The sequence below is a fragment of the Phocoena phocoena genome, chromosome 9, assembly GCF_963924675.1.
Source record: "Phocoena phocoena chromosome 9, mPhoPho1.1, whole genome shotgun sequence".
NCBI classification, from domain to species: Eukaryota; Metazoa; Chordata; class Mammalia; order Artiodactyla; family Phocoenidae; genus Phocoena; species Phocoena phocoena.
The window spans coordinates 90,247,348-90,272,934 of NC_089227.1; the positions used below are offsets into that span (position 1 = coordinate 90,247,348).

The 25,587-nt window shown below is 40.7% G+C and overlaps 1 protein-coding gene across 2 annotated transcripts in view; it reads right to left on the bottom strand.

The window, feature by feature from the left end:
- Positions 1–25,587, bottom strand: part of DGKI (diacylglycerol kinase iota) — a 461,776-nt gene that overhangs the window by 118,852 nt on the left and 317,337 nt on the right. For both annotated transcript variants that reach the window (XM_065884368.1, XM_065884366.1), the window contains one exon: positions 10,287–10,387. In XM_065884368.1, coding sequence (XP_065740440.1) covers positions 10,287–10,387 — 101 coding nt within the window. The remainder of the gene's footprint in view (positions 1–10,286; positions 10,388–25,587) is intronic.

Below are 25,587 nucleotides of genomic sequence, written 5' to 3' on the forward strand. Positions count from 1 at the left end.
AAGTTTCTTCGTGAAAGCAAAAAGAGTAAACAAATTATATACAGACAACTGCCGTGTAGAGATGTGAACTAGGGCAGTCTAAAGAAAACACAATTCTACCATCCGATAACCAAGGGAATGCTTTAATTCTGCTTATCAGTGACTCCAGAAGAGGGGCAGTGGATCAGTGATTCGGGAAGCCCAGTAAATATTAAGCAAGAGTGCTTTCCACCAGTATGAACTATGAAAGGCCTGATGCTTTTATTCACATAACTAGCAAAATAAAATTGTAGTCCTAAATCATTCTGCAAAGAGGTTATTTTCAGACCAGCACATATTTCTGTCCTTCGTTCTGTTCAGTTCAGTATCTTCACCAAAAAGTTGGATCAACATATAGAATAAGTATCCATCTTGTTGAGGATCCAAATCTGGTGTTATCTCTGACTACAATGTTTGGCTAGAAACAGCCTGAAATTTATATTACCTTGCATTTAGATCTCCAATTTTAATTACTCAAATTCCAAAAGGAGAATATTTGGCTTGATAGTAGTTCAGGGCAAACAGAACCTTTAAGAAAAGGTCAGCATTAACCTTTTAGGTTTCCATTTTCCTTAGCTCATTCTGAGGCACCTAAAGAAAGTAATTAGCTTACATTCCAATTCCCTGAATTTGGAATAGCAGGGAGGTCAGGCCAAAGGATGTAAAGAGAGAAACTTGGAGGTTAGTGATACATGAGCCTAATTCCTAGTACCTAGAACAGTGCTTGGTACATAATAAGTGTTCAATAAATAGTTGTTACATGAAGAAGGGAATGAATGGACTCAAAGATTTGGGTGTGTGGGTGGTTACATCCTGGCCTTTTAGTTCAAAAATCAGGTGCCGAGTTACGCAGACAAGACGGTGCTTTCAGAACAGATGTGCCCCCCGCAGATCCACGATGGGATGGAGGCCCTCATTCCCTCAGCCGCTGAAAGTGCTGGCTCTGTTGACAGCTCACAGCTGAGCCCCTCTCTAAGAAGGACGCAACCTCACTCACGGTTCACTTCCTCCCAAGGGACAGCCTGAACGCTCTCCAATAACCCTTGCCTCAGTTGGGACAATTCTAAATGGCGATCCCAGATCCAAATGTCCCTGTGGGACTGCTCTGCTACTCCTCGCTCTCCACATCCACCGCTCCCTCCTGGGGAATCTCCAGTAAACCTCCTAACACACACTGTTCCCTCCTGGAGAATCTCCAGTAAACCTCCTAACACACACCGTTCCCTCCTGGAGAATCTCCAGTAAACCTCCTAACACATAAAGCTCAAAAGTGTCAGAGTGGGTTTCCCAGGGAACACAAACAAGGACAAGAACTACGACCCCAAATTCTTTTTTAAAACACATTTCTGTAGCAGGGACATCTATACACTACCAAATGTAAAACAGCTAGTGGGAAGCAACCGCATAGCACAGGGAGATCAGCTCCGTGCTTTGTGACCACCTGGAGGGGTGGGATAGGGAGGGTGGGGGGGGAGACACAAGAGGGAGGGGATATGGGGATATATGTATACGTATAGCTGATTCACTTTGTTATACAGCAGAAACTAATACACCATTGTAAAGCGAGTATAATCCAATAAAGATGTTAAAAAAACCCACATTTTTGTAAGTGCACAGCTATGTCTTTACAAAGCAGGAGGGTTGTGGTTAGAAAGTGCACTGGATTAGGAGAGAGGAGATGTAAATTCTTACTAAAATCCTGTCGCAGCTACGTGAGCCTGTGTGAAGCCACCTTTGTAAGTGTCCCTCTGCTGATGCCCGCGGCCAGTGTATGCGACAGCTGTCTGTAAACTATGAGGCACTAGGCAAACACTGTTATTATTTATTATTAAACATGATGCCGTGACCCTGCGGTGGCTAATGCCACACCAAACACACATTAACATAAAGAAAGAAAAAGTATCAAATCTATGCAAAGTTCTTAGAAGAAAGTCTTCAAAAAGAAACATAACAACCATTTGAGTTCATATCCCAGAGCTGGCAAACTGGGAAGGTAACAACAAACCGGACTAGGTTGGTATATAAGCAGTGAGAATTAGTCATTATTGTGTGTGTGTGTGTGTGTGTGCGCGTGCGTGTGCGTGTGTGTGTGTGTGTCGTACACAGGATAAACCAACAGAAAGGAAAAATGTTCCTTTGGGCAAGACTTAAGAATATACCTGCAATTGATGGTTCTCATTACCCAAGGCTAAGTTTTAACAAGGAAAGAAGAGTACAATGACGGTATGAACACTTCAGGCTATCTCCTTGTCTGAGACCTAACTAACATCATTAGCATCTAATAAAGCACAGCTCTGGAATCACTTCTTATTTTCTTGTACACAAAGCAAGGCTTTGGATCATAAACAGAATTAGATAATGAAGGGGATTATATTAAAAATAAGATCATTGTCCTTCAGCCTAATATTCCCCTGGTATCTGAGTCTTGGAAGTGAGCAAGACAAGGAATGCACTCGTGTATAAGCCAAGAAGACCCCCAGGAACTGACAGGTCAGGGTCTCCATGCTTACGAAAAAATCAAGGAGCTCAAGGTTCCAGATCTAACGTGCTGCTCGCAATTCCTCCCAAGCCACTCACTGTCTCACTCTTCAAATGGCTATTTCAAACTTTCCCTTTTCTTTTTCCCTGAACACGGATACACTTCCCTTCCCTACTGGTAGCTAGTAACGCTTGCTCCTTGTGTCACTAATAAAAGTAATCAGAATAGAACCTCTGCTTCTCCCTGGTACCAAATCCCCCAACCTACCTGCCTCTGTACCCACTCCTCTGCCTTTCCTCCCCGTACTCCGGGGGACTGTCCCCACCCCTCCACCGTGCACTGGACCCCATCTCCACCTATCCAAAGGCGTTGCTCCTGCAGCTGGCCCTCTCTCTCCTGAATCAAGTTCTCCCTTTCTAGTGGACTGTCCCATCGGCGCGCACACCAGCCTACACAGCTGAACTAGCTTACAAATTAAAAAAAACCCAACAACAAACCTCCCTTGATTCCACATCCAGCCCCCATTCCATTTCTCTTCTTTCCAGTTAAACATCTCAGAAGGGCAGTCTATGTGGAATCACTTCCTTTGGTCCCATTTGCACATGAACCTACTCTATTCACCTTCTTCCCTCTACAACCTCTTGTGAGGTTACTAATAACCACCCTCTATCCAAATCCAGTGACCAGTTCTTAGCGTGCATCTCCCTCCACCTTCACAGAACATTTGACCTAGTTGTCACTATTCTTTTATAAAATATTCTTCTTCTCTTGGCTTCTAACCAGCAAGCTCTCCTGTTTTTTGTTTTTTCCTAGCTCACTCTGTGCTTCTTGGTCACCGCTGGGTCCTCTACATCTGCCCCAACTCTATGCACCAAGTTGCAGAGCCCAAAACCTCAGAGGCATCCTTGAATCACCCTTTCCTCCTACACAGTGCAGCTAATCCATCATCTGATCCTACCAGCGTTACCTCCAAAATAGATCCGAAGTCCAACTGTTTCTCCCCAACTCTGCTACTTTAACTCCCTCAACTTCCAGCACACATCTCACTTGGAATACCATGTTAGCCTTATGTCTGGTGCGCTGATTTTTACTTTCACAACCCAGCAGTCAATTCTCCACTCAGCAGCCAGAATTATTCAGAATAAATGCAGACATGTTATATACTCCTTCTCAAATAATTCCTGGAACTTCTCATTACATTCTGAATAAAACTCAAAGCCTCTCCATGGTCTACAAGCCCCCTCCACGTGCCAGCCCTTTCCTACAACTTCAAAATGACTTCATACCCTTCTCCACCCAGCTAACCAGGTTCCAGCCACATGAACTTCCCTGTTGTGCATTAAATAGGCCAAGGATGTTTGCACCACAGGGCCTTAGCACTAGCCACTTTCTCTGCCTAGGGACACTCTTCCCTCAGAAATCCAGGTGCATACTCAACCTTTACTTTTAGGTCTCTGCTTAAATGTTACCTTTTTAGAAAGTCTCTCCCTGATCACCTTATCAAAAATAGGATCTTTTGTCACTCTTGCGTTATTTCCCATTATAGCACTTACTGCTATATCACTTATTCACTTGTCTATTCTCCAAATGGCATATGAGCTGTATGAGGGCAGGCACTTTTCAGTATCCCTGTCAGCTGAAGTAGTACTAGAAATATGGTAAGCAGTCAACAAATACGTGGATTTATGAACAGAAGATGTATTTGGGGGGTAGAGAAAGATCCAAAAACAGAAAATTGTCCAACAAACCAGAGTCTGGTAAATTAAGGTAAAGTCAGTTTAAATACAAAAAAGCATTTGAAATAGTATTGTGAAAGATTTAAAAACAAGTATGCTATTAAAAATATTTTATAAAAGAAAATAACTACTACTTGGAAGAAATAGGGAGCATAGTGATTAAATAAGTATTCAGAATGTCAGGTCCTTAGAATTTTCCTTAAGTTTCTTGGGCCTCAGTTGCTTTATATATAAAATGGGGATAACCATGCTACCTAGTACACAGAGATGTTGGGAGAATTAAATTATATGATATGTGTAGAAATATTAAGACATTTGCTAGCTCACAGTAATAGTACAATATGCATTAACTACAATTATTTTTATTTATCGGCATTACATTTTTATTAAGGATAAATACAAGATACAGACAAAAGGGGAGAACAGTAAAGGAAACTAAACACAAAACTCTGAGTAAATGTCAACTCAGGAAAATAGAAATAAACATAAACACTTGCAAAGCAATGGACAGTGCCCTTCAGAGGACAGACTGACATCATTTAACTCCTCAGACAGATTTCAAATGGAACGCCTACCTCCACCAAATGGAGGCCTAATCTCTACTGAACGGCCCTGTTGTCAACTTGTTAGGATGGGGAAAGGTTCAATTTTAGATGAAGCAATCGATAGGGGGAAAAAAATCAGTGTTTTTAGCAAACTCACGAAGCAAAACGCACTTAACACGTTCTGATGCTTGCAATCATTACAATGAATGATGTTGGAGCTTTAAAAACTTCCCTAAGTAAGCATGGTCAGGAGGAAAATTTTTAAGTCCTACGTCATTTCTACAGGGCTCAACGTTTATTACCGTATAGTACACCCTGAGGAAATACAGAGTTTAACCACTGCATTTAGCAGATAAGGCAACTGAAGCCTGAAGAGGGTAAATGCATTGCCCGAGGTCATTCAACTAATTAGCGGTTAGATTGGCTTTTGTCACGCTTGCTTATATATTCCATCCCTTCCTTTCCTTATTTAAATGTTTACTAAGAAAACAGATACATAGCGTTTCCTTAGTTCTATCATAATCCTCATCAAATGAGAAAAAGCTCATTTGATGAGCTTTTTTCAGGGATTATTTATGCTCTTCTTTTTCCACCACTGTTTGCTCAGAGTAAGCACTCAATAAATGTGTATTGAATAAATGACACTGTAATGTTACATGTCCTGGTTTCATCTTTCAATGCCTAGCATCTAGGGTGATAGCCAACATATAACTGATACAAATGTACAGTTTTTGGAAGCACGGATTCATGCATGAGTGAATGGTTCCACCATCTTGGCATGTTTATCAGAGGCAATTGAGTCATCCATAAGAACTGAAAACAAAACAAAACAAAATCCAATGACCCACATCCCCCCATTCTGAGGATGAGTGAAACACGGTGACTCACTTACAAAGAACAGCACAGGGAAAGTAAAAAGACAGGAACTTCACAGTGGAGAAGCCGGGCAAATGCAACCTTAACGAAGAGATCAGGTTACCATCACAAGTACGTCATGTGGGAATCAGGTAACCCCTGATATGACGGGATGGGAAGGGTACTTCGCCTCTGCAGTATTCTTTCTAAGAACCTACAACTCCAGTCTAATTATGAGTAAAACAACAGATGAAGCCGTAATAGGGGCTATTGTACAGGTCACTGGCCTGTATTCCTGAAGACAATCAAGGTCATGGGGGTGCGGGGTGGAGGAAAGACCGACAAACTGTCAGAGACCAGAGGAGACTGCGATTAGTTAACAGTAATGAAGCAATATCCGTTTCTGTGGCAAATGTACTATGGTATAAAATGTTTAACAATGAGAAAAACTGGGTAAGAGGTATGTAGGAGGAACTCCTAGTAGTATCCTTGCAACTTTTTTGCAAATCTAAAATTATTCCAAAATAAAGTTTATTTTTAAATATTCCATGATGGACAGCAGATGATGCACTTAAGAAATGTATAAGGACTTAAGAGAGGGAGTTTGCAGACATCTGACCAGATCACTAAATATGGCTTTCACAGGTGTAAATGCCTTGCCATCGTAGCAGTCTCTTGTACTAGCTGACACAATAAAAGTAAATCAAATGATTACTCATATTTTCTTTCCGTAATCTTTAATATATACTAGTGTTTTCAATTCTATTTCTGAAAGTGAGAAAGAGAGTTGGAGGGTGGCGATGGCCTATGCAGTTTGGTGAGAGGATATATATATAAAAACAGGGCAGCTGCTCTGAGCCTGGCTTGTGGACTTGCAGATTGAAGGGCAATGTCATAGCAGTGTCTTTTGGAATAGCAGCTCCAACGATCACAGCTACCATTTTGGGAAGGCTTGCTAATGTTGCCAGACTGTGCAGTGGGGCTTTCATATACAACATTACATGTAACCCACAGCACCCTACTGAGGCTGCAATTATATTCTCCTTTGAGAGATGAGAGGTTTGGTCATCGGTAAAATTACTTTGTCAAGGTTGCAAGTGAGATTCAAACACAAATGTTTCTGACGCTTCTACTGAGTCATTAAACAAGGAAGACAAGGAAATTCCATTAGGACAACTGCCTAAATATCTAATTAGCGACAATCATTAGTCTTAACCAGATAATAATATACTGAGATATTATCCACTATATAGATACACTAAATTGTAAATGGCCGGATTAATATCCATGGTGCTGAGATACTGTATGTAAAAGGGTTGTTGAACACTGTGTTTGATATACAACAAATGTTGGCAATGCCCCCGACCTTTATAGGCTACATCTGTTTTCAATTAGTTCCAAACTGGATTTTACTTTTCTGCTTTAGGCCCTAGACTCATATGAATTATTGTGGCCACTCAGAAGTGCAGAGTAAGCTGATGCCCGAGTAAAGTTTAGCCAGTTTACCGGAGACAGAGTTACATCTTGGCCAGTATCAAGTCATTCCAAATATAAACATGTATGTCATGTGTCAGTGAAACTCTTTTGTACTTAGAAATATAAGAAATTTAAAAAAACTGATTACCTTTTGCCTAGACTATATGATTATATGCTTTATTAAGAACCCATTTATATACTTCATTCTGATTATGGGAGTGAGTTTCTGCTATAATTATTATAGATTTACTTGAAGAATTTTTTTTTAATATGGCTACTTTCTCCTTATGTTCTATTTCAAGTGGAATAGACTTTCCTCTCTTGGACCACATAACGATTATCTCGAGGATTAATAATTCATAAATCCAGTGAAAAAACTATAACTGTTTTAAGCAGGTCTGAAATTTACCAATAAGAGCAGAAGGAGAGAAAGAGGAACCCTCTCTGTGTTATCATTTTAGAGGAAATGCCGCCAGGTGAGTTGGGGCTAAATGGAAGGGAGACAGGAAGTATTTACAATACTATAGCCATCTTCCTCTCTGCCAAAATAAATATGGCGATGAAAAGGGCTGCCCTCCCGTAATTACCATGGAGTCCTGCCTTACAGACAGAAGCAGGGCTTTGTAGGACAACAAACATCTGAGCTTGTAATCTAATGTGAATAATGATCCAGACACATGAGCAAGATTCTATTAAATGGTGAAGGAGAACAGCCATGTGCTGCCTGGATGAGTCACTTGGTGTGTCATCAAGAAAGGGAACTAATTTTTTGAACCCAGTAATGCAGAACCTGCTCTAGTTCGGACTTGGATGTTGACAATAAATGAATGACCCAAGAGGATTCACCCGCTTTGTTCTTCCAGGATGCAGGTCAGAGCACATTCCTAGAGTCCCTTTTATCTAGATGTGTTCTCTCTATTTCATTTCATTAATGCTTCAGAAATAACCTATTTTGGCATGCACTGCACATTGGGATTTGAACTGGTTTTTGCCTTTATACTCAGTTTGAGCTGTCGGCCTTCCCATGAATCTGCAGTCACTTGCAATCTGGAGCCGGGGAAGAAAGGGTGAGTGTGAATAAGTCCATAAACCCCCAAGGACAGACTTTCCTGAGCAACCACAGTTGAGAAACATCATCACCATATATTAAATGTAGAATGACTGAGTTGGCTGCTTTTACTTCTAATTCCTATGTTGTTTTCCTCAAATCTTTAAAATGAGATAATGCTTTGATTCCCTCTTTGAGAGTTTCTTTGTTCTTCTGGGTCCCAAAAGACATGGCTGAATTTATTGGACTTATATTTATATCACGTCACCTCCCCCAATTTGATATAAGAAGTTTCCTCACATAGATGTTTTATCACATAAGAGATGACAAGCAGAGTACTTGCCAGGAAATGTCATCTTGTAAAAACTCAAATCACAATTACCTCTGGCAATAGTGGACAGATAATGCCCCAGAAAAGATAAGAAGAGGTCATTGAAATCCACAGATAAGCTTCAAATCTCATTTCAGCCAAAAATTTCAAAAGCTTCCCCACTCCTAACTGCCTCTCCTCAGAGTTGACAGTAAACTGCAAAATATTACTGGCTTGAGATCCAGTCTCTTTTTTAATTTTTCAAACTTGTAAGCTATTTGTTTAGAAGTTTGTAAGAAAAAGAACATAAAACACCATTCTTTTATCATTAGTAGCCTCTAAAAGTCAGTTTAATTTACACTGTAGCTACATCTCCCATCGCAAACATATAGATCCACCACCTTACGGTTAAATTAGATTTTGTGCTAGTCTGGCCCGCATAATCTCATTTACATTAGAAAATATAATCTGCCATTGGCAGAAGGGGGAAATGCAGAGGCTCAGGGCATTGTTCCTCCTCCACCTCAAAGCATTCCTACCAAAGGGAACAGGAGTGAAGGATGGAGCGAGAAGGCTGGGGAGAAGCTGAAGGATACTGACGTTTACGGAAAAGGATGAAGAAGGTTGAGGAAGCTGACGCAGTGAAAGAATGGAGAGAGAAATTCCATACAGGATGCCCTGGTAGGTTTAGTGCCTGAGTTACGGGGGAAGCGGATCCTTGCTCACTGTCACCTCCAGATCTGAAAGTCCCTGCCCCACCCTGAGACGGTCCCTGGATTTCGGGACTTCCATCCAGTACACCCCACTACAGATCACAGGTTCAGGAATCAGAGCTCAGAAATGTGCCCCCTACTCCACTCCTGCCAGTTTTAACTATTTTCATCTTCTACACCTTCAGGTCCACACTTGGGGCCAGTTTGGGTTTTCGTTCATAAACCTCTGGTTCTCTACAACGCTCCCTTCTCTCTGTTGGCATCCCTGCCCATGCCCTTGGACACTGGCCCTCATCTTCTCTGCCTTTACTGCACTTGACTACTGGCCCCCACAATGAAGAAGGAACCGAGAACCCTAATATCCAACACACCTGTCGTCTTAACTGCTTCTGGCCGACGTTCCCCAGTTACCTCATATATTTTCATGGTACAGACAAAGATCTAAAATAGTGACTGGAATGTGAAAAATGCCCAATAAATATGGAATATTGAGCAAGCTGAACTAAGTTATATATATTTAAAGAAGCATATGGAAAATACGAACATTGGAAAGGAATTTGTATGTTGAGTCAACTTGAGGTCTCAGAAGCACTGTCACCTCATCAATGACTCATTTTACCCTGACATTTACTACGCTGTGGGCCTTTCTTTGACGTCATACAATCACATAACAGCTAGAAGTGAAGGACGTGTCTTCCCAGATAACTCTGTCACCCTGGCATGAAGAATGAGGACAGTATTTGGTAATGCAGCCTCCAGGAAGAGACGTGCGCTGTCTCAAGAATTTTCTAGATGTTACTATACCATGTTGTAGCGCCATCATTCTGCTTTCTTCATTTTAGGTCAGCCTGGGACTAAAATGGTTAATAAACCAAGAAATCCTAACGTGGCATCAAGAGCAGAACTAGTTTATGCTGATTTCCTTTTCTACTTCCATCTTCTTCAGCCCACAGAACCTCACTTGGGGTTCACATGTTACTACACTTCCCTTCATTTCTTTAATCATGACTTTCAGACACAAGATGGATCTATCCATCAAACCAAGGAGGACCAAGAAGCTGAAAACAGGCTGATCCCGTGATATCCATTAGGCACTTCCAACTTACAAGCTTCCCGGAGCTTCTCTTTGTCATAGTGGAATCCTTCATAGTCTTGTAAACTGATTTTGTTCACCCGGATCCTCAGACGGTCTGGGACAGACTGGGGACTGTAAAACAAGAACCGCATGGTCAGATATCAAGGAGAGAATGGAACTGGGAGTCATATGCACCTGGACGGACTAAAGGCAACATCATCTCTTCTTATGAAGAAGAAAGAGTTCACATTCAAACCAGAATCATGGGATCTTGATGAGAATACAGCAATTATCTGGAGAACACGTCTCTGCAAACCTCAAGTTTCTGGAACGGAGGTAAGAACATGGGAATAAGCAGAAAAAGCTTCTGGAGCCCACTCATTTTTTTTTTTTTTTTTACTAACTTATTAAAAACTCCAATAAGATTCTGTGTTCAGTTCCACAATAAATGAGATGCAGCTAATCTGAAGTGCTGAGAAGTGGTGTAGAGCTGGAAAGAACTGCATTAGCAAATATGCCCATAACAGCTTGGCTCTCAGAAGAGACAGGAAAACATAAAAATCAAACCAAGAATCCAGAAAGCACGGGGCTGAGAATGAAATGGCTCCACACACCTCGAACTCCCTGGGGGCACTTCTCAGTCAAAGCCAATTACAATAAATGTTGCCTGTGATGGTGCCACTGAGGACCCCAAAATGGACGAAAAGTGTTAAAACACGTATAACATGCATTCTTTAGGAAGAGAAGGAAGTATTCAATTCATTTTAAAGGAATTCAAACTGGTTCAGGATAGATAGTGAACAATTAAAAGGGGGTCGTACCAAACTTTCTGAAGCGTCCTATTCACCCTCAGAAGGCTTTTACCTGGATTCCTTGGATGTTTTTAACTAATATTTTCAAAATAATCATGGGCATTAGTCGAGGGAAATAATTTGATCTTCATCATCACCACTACGGAACAGTACATTTATTCAATATATTAATATAACACAATCCCCATTTGTCTTTATTGCTTCTCCTGTCTTATATTATGGGGTCGAAGTCCCCATTGACTGAAGCAGAAAGAATAGCATTAGTCCTCAATTCACTTCAGGAAAAGAAAGAAAGAAAGGAAGGGAAGGAAGGAAGGAAAAGAGAGAAAGAGAAAAAGAAAAAAGGAAGGAAAGACGAGAGAGGAGGAAGGGGCGGGAGAGAGAAGAAAGAGGAGAAGGATGGATGGAAGGACAGAGGGATACTTGAAAAATATTGGCAGGATACCTCTACCCCAACCTCAGACACACATGCACTCACACACACAATTTCACTGCAGCTCTGGAAGAGGGAGAAATAATTTTAATTTCATTCTCTTGTCTAAAAACTCATTTTAGGGCAAAGTGTAACAACTCCTTCCATACATACTCCAACTTAACAGGCACTGGTGAATAAAACTGACATGTGTAAGTTGGGATGGGAGATGTGGTTTAAAGCACATTTGTGAATGTGCAGAACAGACCTTTAATATCACACGTACCCACACCGCCATTTACAGGTAGGGAACCTGAGATTCAGAAAGGTAAAGTGATTTTAAGGTCACAGAGCTACTAAGTGACAGAGCTGGGAGCAGAGTCTTGGACTCTTCATTCATTCCTTTTATGCTCCTTCTATTATACGATGCCAAGAATCCCACAGATTGACAGCAAAGCCACAGAGCCTGGATTAGCAGAGTCGGACGATCCCTACGTGATGCTCAGACTCTTGGTCAATGAACAATTGACGGGGGGCTGGCTAAGTAAACTGTTGGTACAAACAGGAGAACGCAGGGCACATATTACAAATGAGTGTCTACCTTTAAAAGAAAATCTGAGTACAATATGTTGTTAAGTGAAAAAAAAAGTCATCGAAAATTACATATGGCATAATCTCCTTCACGGGAATTGTGGAATTTAGGAGTTTATAGAGAAGTGTCTGAAGAAAATGTTCAGTAAGCTGTTTGAGATGGCTACCTGTACATGGGGGGATTTAGGGATTATTTTACACTGAGTATCATCATTTTTAGAAAAGTAACATAATTATTTTAAAGGTACATCAATAAGTAAATAAATGGTAACTCGGGGCAAGAGTAAAAGTAAGGATTGTATCAGTGTTAGGTGTTAGATGTAAGTAGATAGGAAAGAATTATTAACAGAGTAACCACACACCGTTGACACCAAATACGGATTTTGAAATTAAGAGGGGCCTGATCTTTTTTTGTTGTTGTTGTCTGCACCACATGGCATGTGGGAATCTTAGTTCCCCGACCAGGGATCAAATCTGTGTCCCCTGCAGTGGAAGCGTGGAGTCCTAACCACTGGACCGCCAAGGAACTCCCAAGAGGTGCCCGATCTTTTTAACGTCAAGTTCACTCCAGTGAACCGCAAAGATTATAATTAGCAAACACTCTCCTGCAAGCGTAGCAGATAAGAGGGAAGCTGGAAACATAGAACGCGGTGGCCCATCATACTCTGTAACAGGAGAAGAGAGAGGGCAGAGGCTGAAAGAGCTCCGCCAAAACACTTTTTGAGCTAACAGCAGATCTAGTGGCAGTGAGCTCTGGTCCTCTCCAGTGAGCTGGAGTCCAGAGCTGACTATGGCAGCAGCTGCCAAGTTGGAAGTGGGATTCAGAGAGTGACTGCAGACCGGTCCCCGTAGCCCTCCTCCAGGGGGCTGCCCGTGGGCTAACCAGTGTGAACCACCTTTCTCAAAATCCAACACTGTCTGCTGTCTGTCCACACACTTCTGCCTTCCAGGTTCTCATCTGAACCCACTGATTCCCACCACACACTACTGCCCCTGAACCACAGCCTCCCACCAATCTTATAGAACTTTCCAGGTCCCCTATGAATTCATATATTATCTCACTTCATCTCCAGAATGGAAAAGAGTGGAGACTCTCACTAACCAGCCGACACTCTGTTCCTTCCACTTCCTACACATTCACTCTTCTGCTCTCATCTCCCATCTTCTCCCAACAACCTGCAACACATCCCACTTTCCCACCAGTGGAGGCTTGCTTAAAACCAGCCTTCTGACTAGGGTACCTGGTATTTGGCCTCCTATCAAATGGTGGCCCAGATCAGGCCAATCAGGAAGGTTGAGGACATTCACCCAGAGGGTCCCTGATGGATAATCCCTTTGAATTACTCTGGACCCTGGTATAAAGAGTAGGTACAGGAGGCAGCTCAGCAAAGTGGTTAAGAGTTCAGACTCTAGGTCAGATGGACTGGATTGGACGTAAAGTTCTTCCAGTTATTGGTTCATCAGGACACTGTGCTTCAGTTTCCCCATAGGAAAGGTGGGGATGATAACAGTATTCACCTCACGGGGATGTTTTGAGAATTAAGTGAGTCAACACAGGTGATGTGCTTAGAAAAATGTCTGGCACATTGTAAGTGCTCGATATTAGGTATTATCGGTATAATTATTATTCTGAAGCTTGTTCTTTCAGGTAAGGTCCTGCCTAATAAACACTAGCATCTGCTGCTGTCAGGTATTGGAAGCAGATGAGGGCACGTGCAGGAACTCCCTAGATACTTCTAACAAGCTGCTGGGCTTCCTCCGGGGGCAAACCGTCTAGCCTGGCTGGTGTCATGGTTCTCCTGGATCTTCTCCCACTTGGTATTTTACAGGTCAAGTGATAACATGAAAACAGACAACTAGAACATGGGGGAGAAAAGTGCACAGAGGTTAAATGAAAGCCAAGTAATTCGATTGTGTCCCTTGATGGCAAAATATATTAGTGTCCCATTAATGGCTGACCGGAGGTAAAGGATGACAAAGCTTTTCCTTGGTCTGGGGAGCAGCAGTGCCATTAGTTTTCTAAAATTAAATTTTGCCAAGAAAGTTAGCAGAGCATAGAAGAGACTAACAACCTGGTAAAAATGGATTTGCCTTTGTGCCAACTTCTACCCCAAGCTACTCTATACTAATTTAAGCTCTGTATCAGGGGTTCTAAACCTGACTTCCATGGAACCCCTCAAGGTCCCTAAAAATAGGACTCAGCAATCAGTGAACGTCCTTTAAAATCGGGACAATGGCCCCAACCTGTCGCCTTCTCATGAATTTCCTCTGAAACATCAAGAATACGTTCCTTGTGTAGAGTGGAAGTTGATGGCTCTGAACTTAACTCCCAAATATCCTCATCATGACTTTCTCAAGAACCGTAATAAAAGCACCTCTCGCCAAAGTCACTAACAGGGGCCTCAAAATCTCCAGTCTGTACCTTCTCTCTCCACCTATGCACACCTGTTACCCTGAGATGCTGGAGGGGGCGGGGGGTAGGTGCAGAGCCATCAAGACAACTCCCTGAATACAACTTAGATCTAATTCTCATCATTCTCTGCTACCCTTTAGTTCCTGCCGATAGATTTTTTTATTTGACTCTTCAGAGACTTTCAATCCATTAGTGTCAAATTCCTTCCTCATGCCTCCAACCTTCTTCATTCTTTCAATCAATTTCTTTACTACACATTGTCTCTCACAGACTGATAAAAGACTCCTCTCATCCCAGTCTCCTACGTACAGGCACCCCTCATGGATGGAAGGGATGAGTTGGGTGCTTTCGTTCCCACTTCCAGACAATTAACATCACGTAATCCCTTCTTCTCATTGGAAACACAAATCACCTGGCAGTAACACCACTTAACCTTAAGACAATACAGCACAGCGCATAAAGCAGAACGCAGAATCAGCAAAATCTTAGTTCCAATCTGAACTCTACCAATGAACACACATTTGACATTCAGCGCTCTGAAGTTACCTTCTCAAAACCATTTTCTGATCTGAAAACAGGACTGATAGGAATATAGTGAGAACTGAATGAGAAGATGCATGTAAGGCAGTTAGCACACTCCTGTAAATAGTAAGTTTTCAAGTATAATGTATTGTTATTTTGTTACTATTATTAGCATCTTGATGCTTCTTCAATCTCCACAGGCCTTTTTAAAAAACGGAGTCCTGAATAGTAATATCACAGCAGAAGCCATAGTCATAGCTCTAAATAGGAGTTAGTAGATCTCAAACCTTAGCAGGATTTGAGTCCGCTGACATGGGTTGGGAGACAAGGTGCAGAGTTACATAGCCATCTATCGTCCGTTGAATGAGAATGCAAGTGGGGACTGTGAATGTTTGCAAGATATTCTACTTAAAGATATTAAGGATATAAATCCTAATTCACATTACAGAGGACATCCTTAAAGCTGTATAATTATTCTACATTTTGTACCTTGAAAAAGTCCTGTTTTAACATTTCTTAAATGGTTCAGTGTAAGACTCACCCCTAAACCACTAGGTAGACTCATCGGTTTTTATGACAAACTGTAATTTAACTGGGCCTTTGTTACTCATATATAGAGTTTTCCTTTGCAAGGTAGAAAAGCATCACAAGTCTCTTGAGGCCTGATATAATAATAAAAATAATAATGAGGAGGAGGAGGAAGAGGGGAAGAAGAAGAGGAGGGAGAGGGAGGAGGGAGGAGGGAGGGGGAGGGGAGGGGGGAGGGAGGAGGGAGGAGAAGAAGAAGGAGGGGAGGAGGGGGAGGAGAAGGAAGAGTAGTAATAGTTGTAGATTTAATTTCTTTCAAGAAATGTAAATGTGAGATTCTATTCAGTCATAACCTAGATATAATAAAGGATGTTTCTAACCAATCTTTAATAGAATTCATTTGAATTGGTTCTTGTTTTGCGAATGGAGTTTTGATTAAAATATTAATTTCTAGTGTGAATTCTTGGGATGAAAGACTATTTCCTCATCCTCCTTGCAGCTCCAGCACCTAAAATAGAGTCTGGTCTGAGTTGTTTACAATAACAAATAAAGGAGTGAAGTGCAAAAAAAGTCAAATCCTTCTGGGACTCTCAGTGGCCCTGAGGCTTGAGCACAGTGTAGCATCAGACCATCCATGAGACGCTCACTAGAGGCTTTTCTCTTTGGGAGCCCCAGGCAACCCCTGCTTTGGCTGTCCACTTCCGTCCTTTGTCCATCTGGCTCTCTAGATCTGGAGGTAAATCCATGCTGCATTATGCTCTCTCAGCCCCTTGCATCTTATCTCTAGTGGGATCTGCACAAAGAGGGAAGAATTTACAAGAAAAGAGGATGTCCCTGCCCGAAAAGCACGTAAACCATTTCAGGACTGCTTGTTCTTTAATTAAATAGTGGTGAACCAGAAACATTTACCACCAATCCTTTCATCAGCTATCAGGCTGGGCCTTATTAAAATATAACTATACTTAATGGCCTTCCCTTTAGCAACTTCCTAGAAATTACGTACTTGCCCTGGGACATTTCCAAACTATGACTGGTAATAACTTATCCAAGAAGACATCCAAGTAGGCCCCTTTACATTGAGCAGTAAAACCAAATTGAATCAAGGCTTCTGAACAGAGATTAAAATGGACCTTTGACACCTGCTGAGTTCAGAGAGAACTCTAATAATACAGTTGTCTCCTGCCTGGAGTAGAGAACAATAAGTCAGGACTGTGAAATAAATTGTAAAAGGGTTTTTGAATTTGGAGCCAAGGATAAACCCAAATCGCGTCAGCAGCAGTCAATCACGACCTCCTACTGTCCGACATATGTTTCTGAGAAAGTACCTTTAAAGGTTGTTAATTCTTTTCTGATAGACGTTCACTAAGTTCTTGGCTCCTTAAGACGTCCATCTGTGAGGTGGCTAATATAATAATATAATATGCCACAGCTTACAAATTATTTGAGACAGCTAGCCTGCCAGATCTCCAACAAGGTAATGGAATTAAAGCATTATAGGGTTGGGAGAGATCTCAGATGTCACCTAATTCAGTATCTGCTATTCCGTCTGATGCCATATTCCCCTATTCCATCTGCAAATGGCTGGTCAGCCTCTGCCCCATCCTTGTCTACTTGTGAGGTACAGGATGGAAGTGCCCTATTCCTTGGTTAGATCGCTCTTAAGCATTTGTAAATTCTTCCTAAAGAATCTAAATGGCTCTCTCTCCGTGGTTTCTGTTTATTGACTTTTCTTCTACTATTTGGGTCGGAATTGGGTTTTGAGTCACTGAGGTAATCAGCCACAGGCACTAATGGCAAACATATGTAAACTTTAAGCACTAAAGCTAGACATATATCAGAGAAATGTTTGCTGCCTTCATGGCTAATAAATTAAAAATAGACTACAAGTAGCAAACATCAAAAAACTTTGATGCCATTGGTTGAAACAAAACTTCACCTTTAAAGTTTCTTGAGATCTTCAAATACACATTGAAATGTAGATTTTCATGCTTCCATTGAAAGCGGAATACATTTCTGTGCTTCTGAAATTGTAATAAATGAATACATGATAGAGTGAAATTAGCATTATTAGGTTCCTGGCATTTAAAGGAGAAGCAAAGAGGACGAACTAGTAGTGGCTTTACTTGGTGACATCACAAAGCGGCTGGACCAGTACAGCAGTTTCATCATTTCCGCTATAAGGGAAAAGAAAAAGGCCAATAGCCTTGACCAATATTTCAGATTCTCCTTACCACCCATTTGCTTTTGTGGCAGTGACTGCCACAGCTGCTGAGGACTCGGTCATCCACCTCTGAGACCTTTATGTGGAACCCGCCCCACATACACTTAATGTTACAACTTCCGGGTACCAGAGACACAGGTTTACTTTTTAAGTCGTGGAAACTCAAACTCTCCTCTCCACAAGATCTCACGGTCTCTTACTTTCTCCTTTCCCTTTCTTCACGCATTTTACATTTCCTTTCTAGTTTTCACCCTCGTGCTCTCTTCAGCAGCATTTCACACTGTGGTTAACTCTGCTCCTTGAAGCTCTTTTCTCTTGGATTTCAATCCAAAAAGCTCTCCTGGTTTCAGAACTAAATTTCCACCTGCTCCTTCTTTCTCCTCCTCTAAGTATCTTCCAAATATGGACGCTTCTCTACCCCCTCCACTAAAACCCTCATGGGCCAAGACCAAACTACTATCATCTCGCACCTAAACTAACTGTGCCCCTGGCGCCCATGAACACCCTCATCACACCGCAGATGCAGCAGGCGGTGAGAAACATAAACGTGATCACGACATGATGATTCTGTTACCTTCCCTTATACTCTGTACAAAATAAATAAGCTAAAAGGATATACTGTACAGCACAGGGAATACAGCCAATAATTTATAATAACTACAAATGGAGTATAAGCTATAAAAATTCTGAATCACTGTGTTGTACACCTGAAATGAATATAATATTGTAAATCTCAATTAAAAAAGAACTGAATGCCCAGCTATCTATATACATCTATCTTTACATCTCCCACAACGTGTATTAAATATGACGCTTTCAACATCTGTAAGTTACTGCTTCCCATCTAGACTTGCTACTTCTGCAATGAGAAAAATGATTTTTCACGATAACTGACTACATTATTCGTTCCACCGAATCATGTGTTACACATACCGTTCACCATTGTTCAGAATGAGAACCACTCAACAGAACTTGGATCAAAGGAAAAATCAGTTCCCATTGCTAAAGCCAACAAACAGGGAATAACCTCAATGCTCACGTGTCTTATCATTGCTGTGCTCTCCTCACGTATGGAGTTGATTCTCTGGCAGGCCTCTGCTTAATGTGAGTGGAGAATTTCTACCTGTGATTAGATACCATCTACAGATTTAAGTCTTATGAAAGTGGAATCTCCTTCCCTGATATTTGCTGAATTGGTAACTAGGGATGACAACCTTTCAGGAAAAAAAGAAGTCTTAGGAGTTTTACACCTTAAGTTCCCACTTATACTCTTTTTATACTATTTTATGCTTAAACGTATAAAATTTGGAGTACATAAAGAGTATAAAAATATCATGATGATGGGCTTCCCTGGTGGCGCAGTGGTTGAGAGTCCGCCTGCCGATGCAGGGTACATGGGTTTGTGCCCCGATCCGGGAGGATACCACATGCTGCGGAGCGGCTGGGCCCGTGAGGCATGGCCGCTGAGCCTGTGCGCCCCGCAACGGGAGAGGCCACAACAGTGAGAGGCCTGCGTACCGCAAAAAAAAAAAAAAAAAAAAAAAAAAAAAAAATCATGATGAAAGGCAAGGAAAACAAATACCACAGGAAATAAAGAGGGATGGAAATCAGAGGAAGAGAGAATATGCATTTTTGTAGTAGAATTCTACAAAGTCAAATTGCTGAGATGAAGAACAGCTGGAATGGGAAAAGTAGAGAACTCAAGCCCTGTCTTTCATCACACCCAGCCAAAAGCACTTCCACTTTATGAAGTAATTCCATGTAACGGAGGTTTCCCACATTAAAAACGACTACAGATTCTACCATAAAACGCTAATATGAGCTACTCTGAGTACCGTAGCCTGCAATAGCATAGAGAATTATTTTGCTGTTCTGATTGTAGAGGACCATTAATCACTATCTCCAATGATAAGGAATCACTGGGCTTGAACCAATGAGACGTAATAGGATAATATTACTCCTGAGCCATCTAAATGGTTTCAGATCTCATGTGCTCAGAAAGGAAAATATTTTTTACTTCAAGTTTCAATTTCAATATATCAAACAAAGGGAAAACCGTTTATGTATTTGCTACTTAAGTGGTAAAAATCTTCCCTTGGGTTTGCAGTCGTTAACTGTTGTAATATCCTGCTCTTATTTGCAACTGATAAAGAAATTGACTTTTCTTTGGTGGAAGAGAGCATGGAGCAAGTGATAGGACTTGAATAGCTGAAAAAGTATCATTTCACAGAAGAAAAAACTTCTGGCCTTTCACATATGTCCTGAAAGACACTGAAAGTAGGCTTAAAACCTAACTTACTTGCTCATCCTCTAGTAACTAAGCACTTTCATGAATCAAGTGGAGGTATTTGAGTGGGTGTCTATATAACATTAAAACAACATTTTTACAAAAAAAAAACAAAACAAAAACCCTAGGCTACATACAATTTTTAGTATTTAACATTTATTTCACCTATAAACCTACAGAAAAAATCAAGAATTTAGAATTGTTTATAAGTAAAAATAACCAAACAAAGCAGTGGCCAAAAATGCATAAAGCAGTAATGCAGTGAAAATAAATATAACTGTCTATTGAGGTAGAGAAATGCTGTAACTCCAATTAGTTTGAGAAAGGATTGGATGCATGAATTACAAGATGTGTTCTTACTGAAAAGTTATCGTGCAGACTGTGTGGAAGGAGCTCTGCATCCCTAGGAAACAGTATCAGTAAGGAGAGGATTCCATGTTTTGTTTCATATAAAGAAAATAAAAACTAAGTGTTGGCCTGACAATAAATGGCATCACATAAGAAACATTTCCATAAATGGTTTCAGCCTTCCATAGGCTGATAGAAAGACTTACAAAAAGACTCATATATTTTCCTAAAAACTGGATATCAGAGAAATAACATTTGCAAAGTTGTTTTTTCTTAATAGGTAGTATTTCACTGCGCTATGTTTTTTTTTTTTTTTTTTTTTTTTTTTGCGGTACACAGGCTTCTCACTATTGTGGCCTCTCCCGTTGCGGAGCACAGGCTCCAGACACGCAGGCTCAGCGGCCATGGCTCACGGGCCCAGCCGCTCCGTGGCATCCTCCCGGACCGGGGCACGAACCCGTGTCCCCTGCATCGGCAGGCGGACTCTCAACCACTGCGCCACCAGGGAAGCCCTGCGCTGTGTTTTGACTCACATTCCTCCCAGGTTGACAACGGCTTGCCAAGGCTTGGAATACTCAGTGGTGCTGCATTTAGCTCTGGAGAGAGACACGGTATCATTAACTCTCCTATCCATCAACCTACAGTTGGTGAAAAGCTAAGTCTCCCACCTGTAACACAGACGTGCCCCCATTACCCCATGTGTCCTTGTCAGAAATCCAAGAAAAAAGAATCAGAGAATCCTCTAAACCCGACTCTTCTTTCCAACTCAGCAAATTCAGCCAATTAGGGGGAAACTTTTCACCACCTTTCTCTAATTTCTGATCCAACGACTAAGGAATTTTATTTTTGGAACCATCCTTCTTGATAGTATAAGAATAGACAGACTAAAGACACACTGCTAGAACAGAACTTGTAAAAATCATAGAACAATTCTCTTACTACCACAATTACTCATCAACAAAAATAACTTTTGTAAGATTTGACAGTAAACTTGAGAAAAAAAGTTCCTTAGTATAAACTTTTAGTGGTAGACAAATTACTTGGATGACGATGAAGAAACAAACACAAAATAACCAGGTGAAATATTAATTGGTTAATATTTTAGTGCTACCAATACTAAAAGGAAAATAGGAAAAGAGAGGAAAAAAGGTTTCTGTTGAAAATGTCGTAACAGATTGTGACAATAATTTGGAGTACTTTTGCTGGTCCCATTTGTTTCTATCCTCTCACTTATCACATTTAACTAGATCAAGTCTCTACCAAAGGCAGTATCCTAACATACTCATAATCATAAAGCAAGAACCTTTCTTCAAGGAAACATGTAATTGTTTTACTTCGCCTATACAACAAAATACCATCAGGCCAAAAGATTTATGTATGTCCCAACTAGAGGACATAAATCACTTCGAGAGCAGCAGAGCCTAAATGATTAATTAAGGAAAATAATTACAGTTCTCTGTAATATAAGGCTGAAAAGCTTTGTCTTTTTTGTTCCATTTGTAATTCTTCCAATGCCATGTTCATTTTACTCAAATATCTTAGCTACAATTTTTAGAACGTGCTACCTTCTTTTCAGAGTTCCATTTTCTGACACAAAATGTGAGGATGAGTTCTGGGGATTAATTAAATCTAGCATCAAGTATTTTCTTTTTATGTCTTTTAAAATGTACTCTCTTTTCATTTCATATAAGTGTTTCAGGGTATTATGACAGAGGAGGGAAACTCAATTGCATCGGTATAATTCAACTGAAACTCTCCTATAAATGAAATGCACGTGGCGTTTCATTACCACCTCAGAAAAGCAATTTGAAATAAATACCCTCTTGGAACACTCAAAACAAACGTCTGGATTTCTCTGTTATTGATATGTTCGTCATACTCTATGGCAGAATATGGTATCAGTTATCACTGCAGTACCGGAGTAAAAACTGAAATGTTTCTTTTTTTCTCTCCGAATGCAGCAATTCTATGACTAACATCGCAGTTGTATCAGTTTATCTAAAGATATTAATAACTGTTTTCTAAAAGTATTTAGTTTTATTCTGGGTGAAGAGTCCATTTGTAAGTAAATCTTTTATTCACAAAGACTAGCAAAATTACTCCTTTTCCTTGCCATTTATCATCTGTATTTTTATAGTTGTTTTATTATGATAATGTTTTAGGAATTCAGATCTGAACAAAAATTTAAAGTTCATACTGTAAACCACCTTATTTTACAGAAGATGAATTTTGGTTCACAGAGGTCACCAGTCTTATTGTATCCAGAGAGTTAATACTTAGAATCTACTATAAATAAAAGAGCAATGTCCTTTAGCCCCTTAGACAGTTTCATAAAAAAAGATTTTAAAGAATTAAACTATCAATACATGTATTGATAGTTGTGTGTATATACAACTCTATAGTTGTATATACAACTATAGAGGTTGTGTATACACAAAGTTCAACCTTCACACAGTTGGTGACAGAAAAAAACCCTAAAATTTATTCAAATTTATCTAGTATGATGCTGTTATGGGCTAGGTTGTGTGCCCCCAAAATTCATATGTTGCAGTCCTAACACCCAGTGCTGCAGAAATGTGACTGTATTTGGAGATAAGGTCTTTAAAGATGAACTAAGTTAAAATGAGGTCATATGGACACCAATCTGACCGGTGTCCTTATAAGAATAGATTAGGCGACAGACAGGGACGAAAGACAACGTGAAGACACAGGGAGAAGATGTCCATATCCAAGCCAAAGAGAGATACCTCAGAAGAAACTAATCTTACCAACACCTTGATGTCAGACTTCCAGCCTCCAGACTGTGAGGAAATAAATTCATGTTGTTTAAGCCACTGTGTCTGCGGTACTTTGTTATGGCATCCCTAGCAAAGTAATACAGATGCCTATTAAAATGATGCACTAAGAGAACTAACGTGCTTCATTTTAATCCTGTAATTACCGTTGATAAAAAGATACATAATAGAGGAATGAGATGAATCTAATTTTTTACTTTCCAAAATTTTAACCTCACTTGGAAACCTCTTCTGGCTTGATATCACTGTTAGGATTATCAGACCCTATTGGACTAATGTTACCTCTAAAGTCAGGCTTTTTAAATGTTAATTTTCTAAAATTTACTCTGATTAAACAAACAAAACTCATGAATTTCCCTCCCCTCTCTGTCCTGCCCAATAGACTGCACCCCAAAATGCCCCGAAGCTCACTGGGCCCCATGCTCTGCAACAAGCCAACACCTGAGTGAGTATCGGCTTCACTTTTTTGGTGTTGTTTTTTCTTTTGAAGTGACCTTTCATTATACGAGAAGTGCTGACTCGCAGGACTGTTTCTACACCTACGCAGACATGAATAATGCATCTCTAAAACTAAATTTTAAAAGCAGCGAGATATAACTTTAAATGCCGAGGGAGTCCTAATACCCCTTTACATAACTGCACCAGATGCTCGAGCCGTGCTCACCTTCGCCAAGAGAACACAAGCGCCATCCAGCCCCTGAGGATGCGAGCAGGACCCTTCCCGAAGAGCCCCTTTCACAGACCCAACACCATTACTAACAAGCCCAAAAGACTCTCCCCCTTCTTTAGCTACACTAGAATTTATTTTTAACTGGGGTTTGTCATTCTGACATTTTTCATACAATAACACAAACTTCAAACCTGTACTACCAGAGATTCAAGCATTTGAAACACTCAAATTGAATTCTAAAGTGTTAGTCATCTCTGAGGGGAGTTAGTCATCTCTTAAAAAGGGGAGAAGTTTATATAGTATGATTTGATTAAAACACATAAGTTACATATATATTGATAAACACAGAGGAAAATGACCAGAGGTTGTATCAACTGCAGAATTCAGTGCCTTAAATGCCATCTTCAAAGAGCCCTGGGTGTTACCTTTATGACTTTATAGCATATGATCTTAGGCAAGTTTCCCAATATTTCTTATTCTCAGTCTTCTCATCTATGGGATGGCAATGATAGCAATCGCTACCACATACAGTTATCAGGATGCTAAATGTGATCACAACTCAATCTCAGGCCCATATTACCTCTTTGGCTAAATGAAAAAATCTGCCTGGGTTCTTGCTGAGAGCAAGGCAAAAGTGTACCAAGGCGGTACAGGGCCTGGCCTGCCTGATCAGTACTAAGGATAAAGAATGACCTTGTCACATCCCACGGCAAGTCTCAACTGCTAGATACCTCAGGGGCAGATCTTCAGAGTCTAGGATCATGCCCTGAATTTTAGCATGACAGAACTTCAGAGCTGATAGAAATCCCAGAGATCAACTGCATTTCTTTTTAATATTTGAAAAACTGAAATGCAAAAAGGTTACTATATGGTCAATGTCACACGGACAAAAGCAGGGCTCCCATAGACACTTAAAACAGAGGATGTCTTCATGGGGTTTGGGGGCCTACAGAATAAGGAGGAAGACACTGCAGTTGGAGACCTGGGTCTGCTCCTGCAGGCCCCTTGTCTTTAAGTCACTAAACGCCCCTGCCCCGGGTACCTACACGGGAATAGAAGCACAGGCAGAGTGAGGAACTCTCGTGGGAAACTCACAGAGCGTAAGGAAGGGAAAAAACCAATGATACGAGGTGCAGCCTGGATTCAAGTTTGGAAATTGGTATGAGACGAATCTCAAGCAGCCCTTACTTTTCTTGGGAATTTTCAATTTGCTATATTGGTTTTATGGAACCAGCAGAGAGGGGTGGCATAGGAAAACAGGAAACAGGACAATTTGACATGATTAAAAGTCAAGGAACTGTGGACAGTGGGAAGTGAAATCACCAGAAATTCATAAAACATGGGAGTGGGAGTGAGAGAAAGGAGGAAAAAGATGAGTTAAAGCTTAGCAGTTTCCCCTGCTCAGAGGATCAGAGAGCAAATGGCTTTTTTCCCCAGAAAGCCTGAAGCTAACTCTTATGCTTTGCCATCTGACTCTGAGCTAGAATTGAAAGAAATATCATGTACTCAATCAGTGAGTTTAGCAATTCTCTCTGTTCTTTTAAAAATATAAACTTTATTTTTTGCTTTTGGTTTTATAGCTGCAGTCGCTGGGGGAGAAAGAAGAATCTGTGCTTACCCACCTTACCCAGAACCAGAACTTCTCTACTGAGCTTTAAAGCAGAGACATTTTTATAAATGGCTATAATTTTTTTTTTGCTTTCTTCCCCTTTATAGAAGTAATGTGTGCTCAT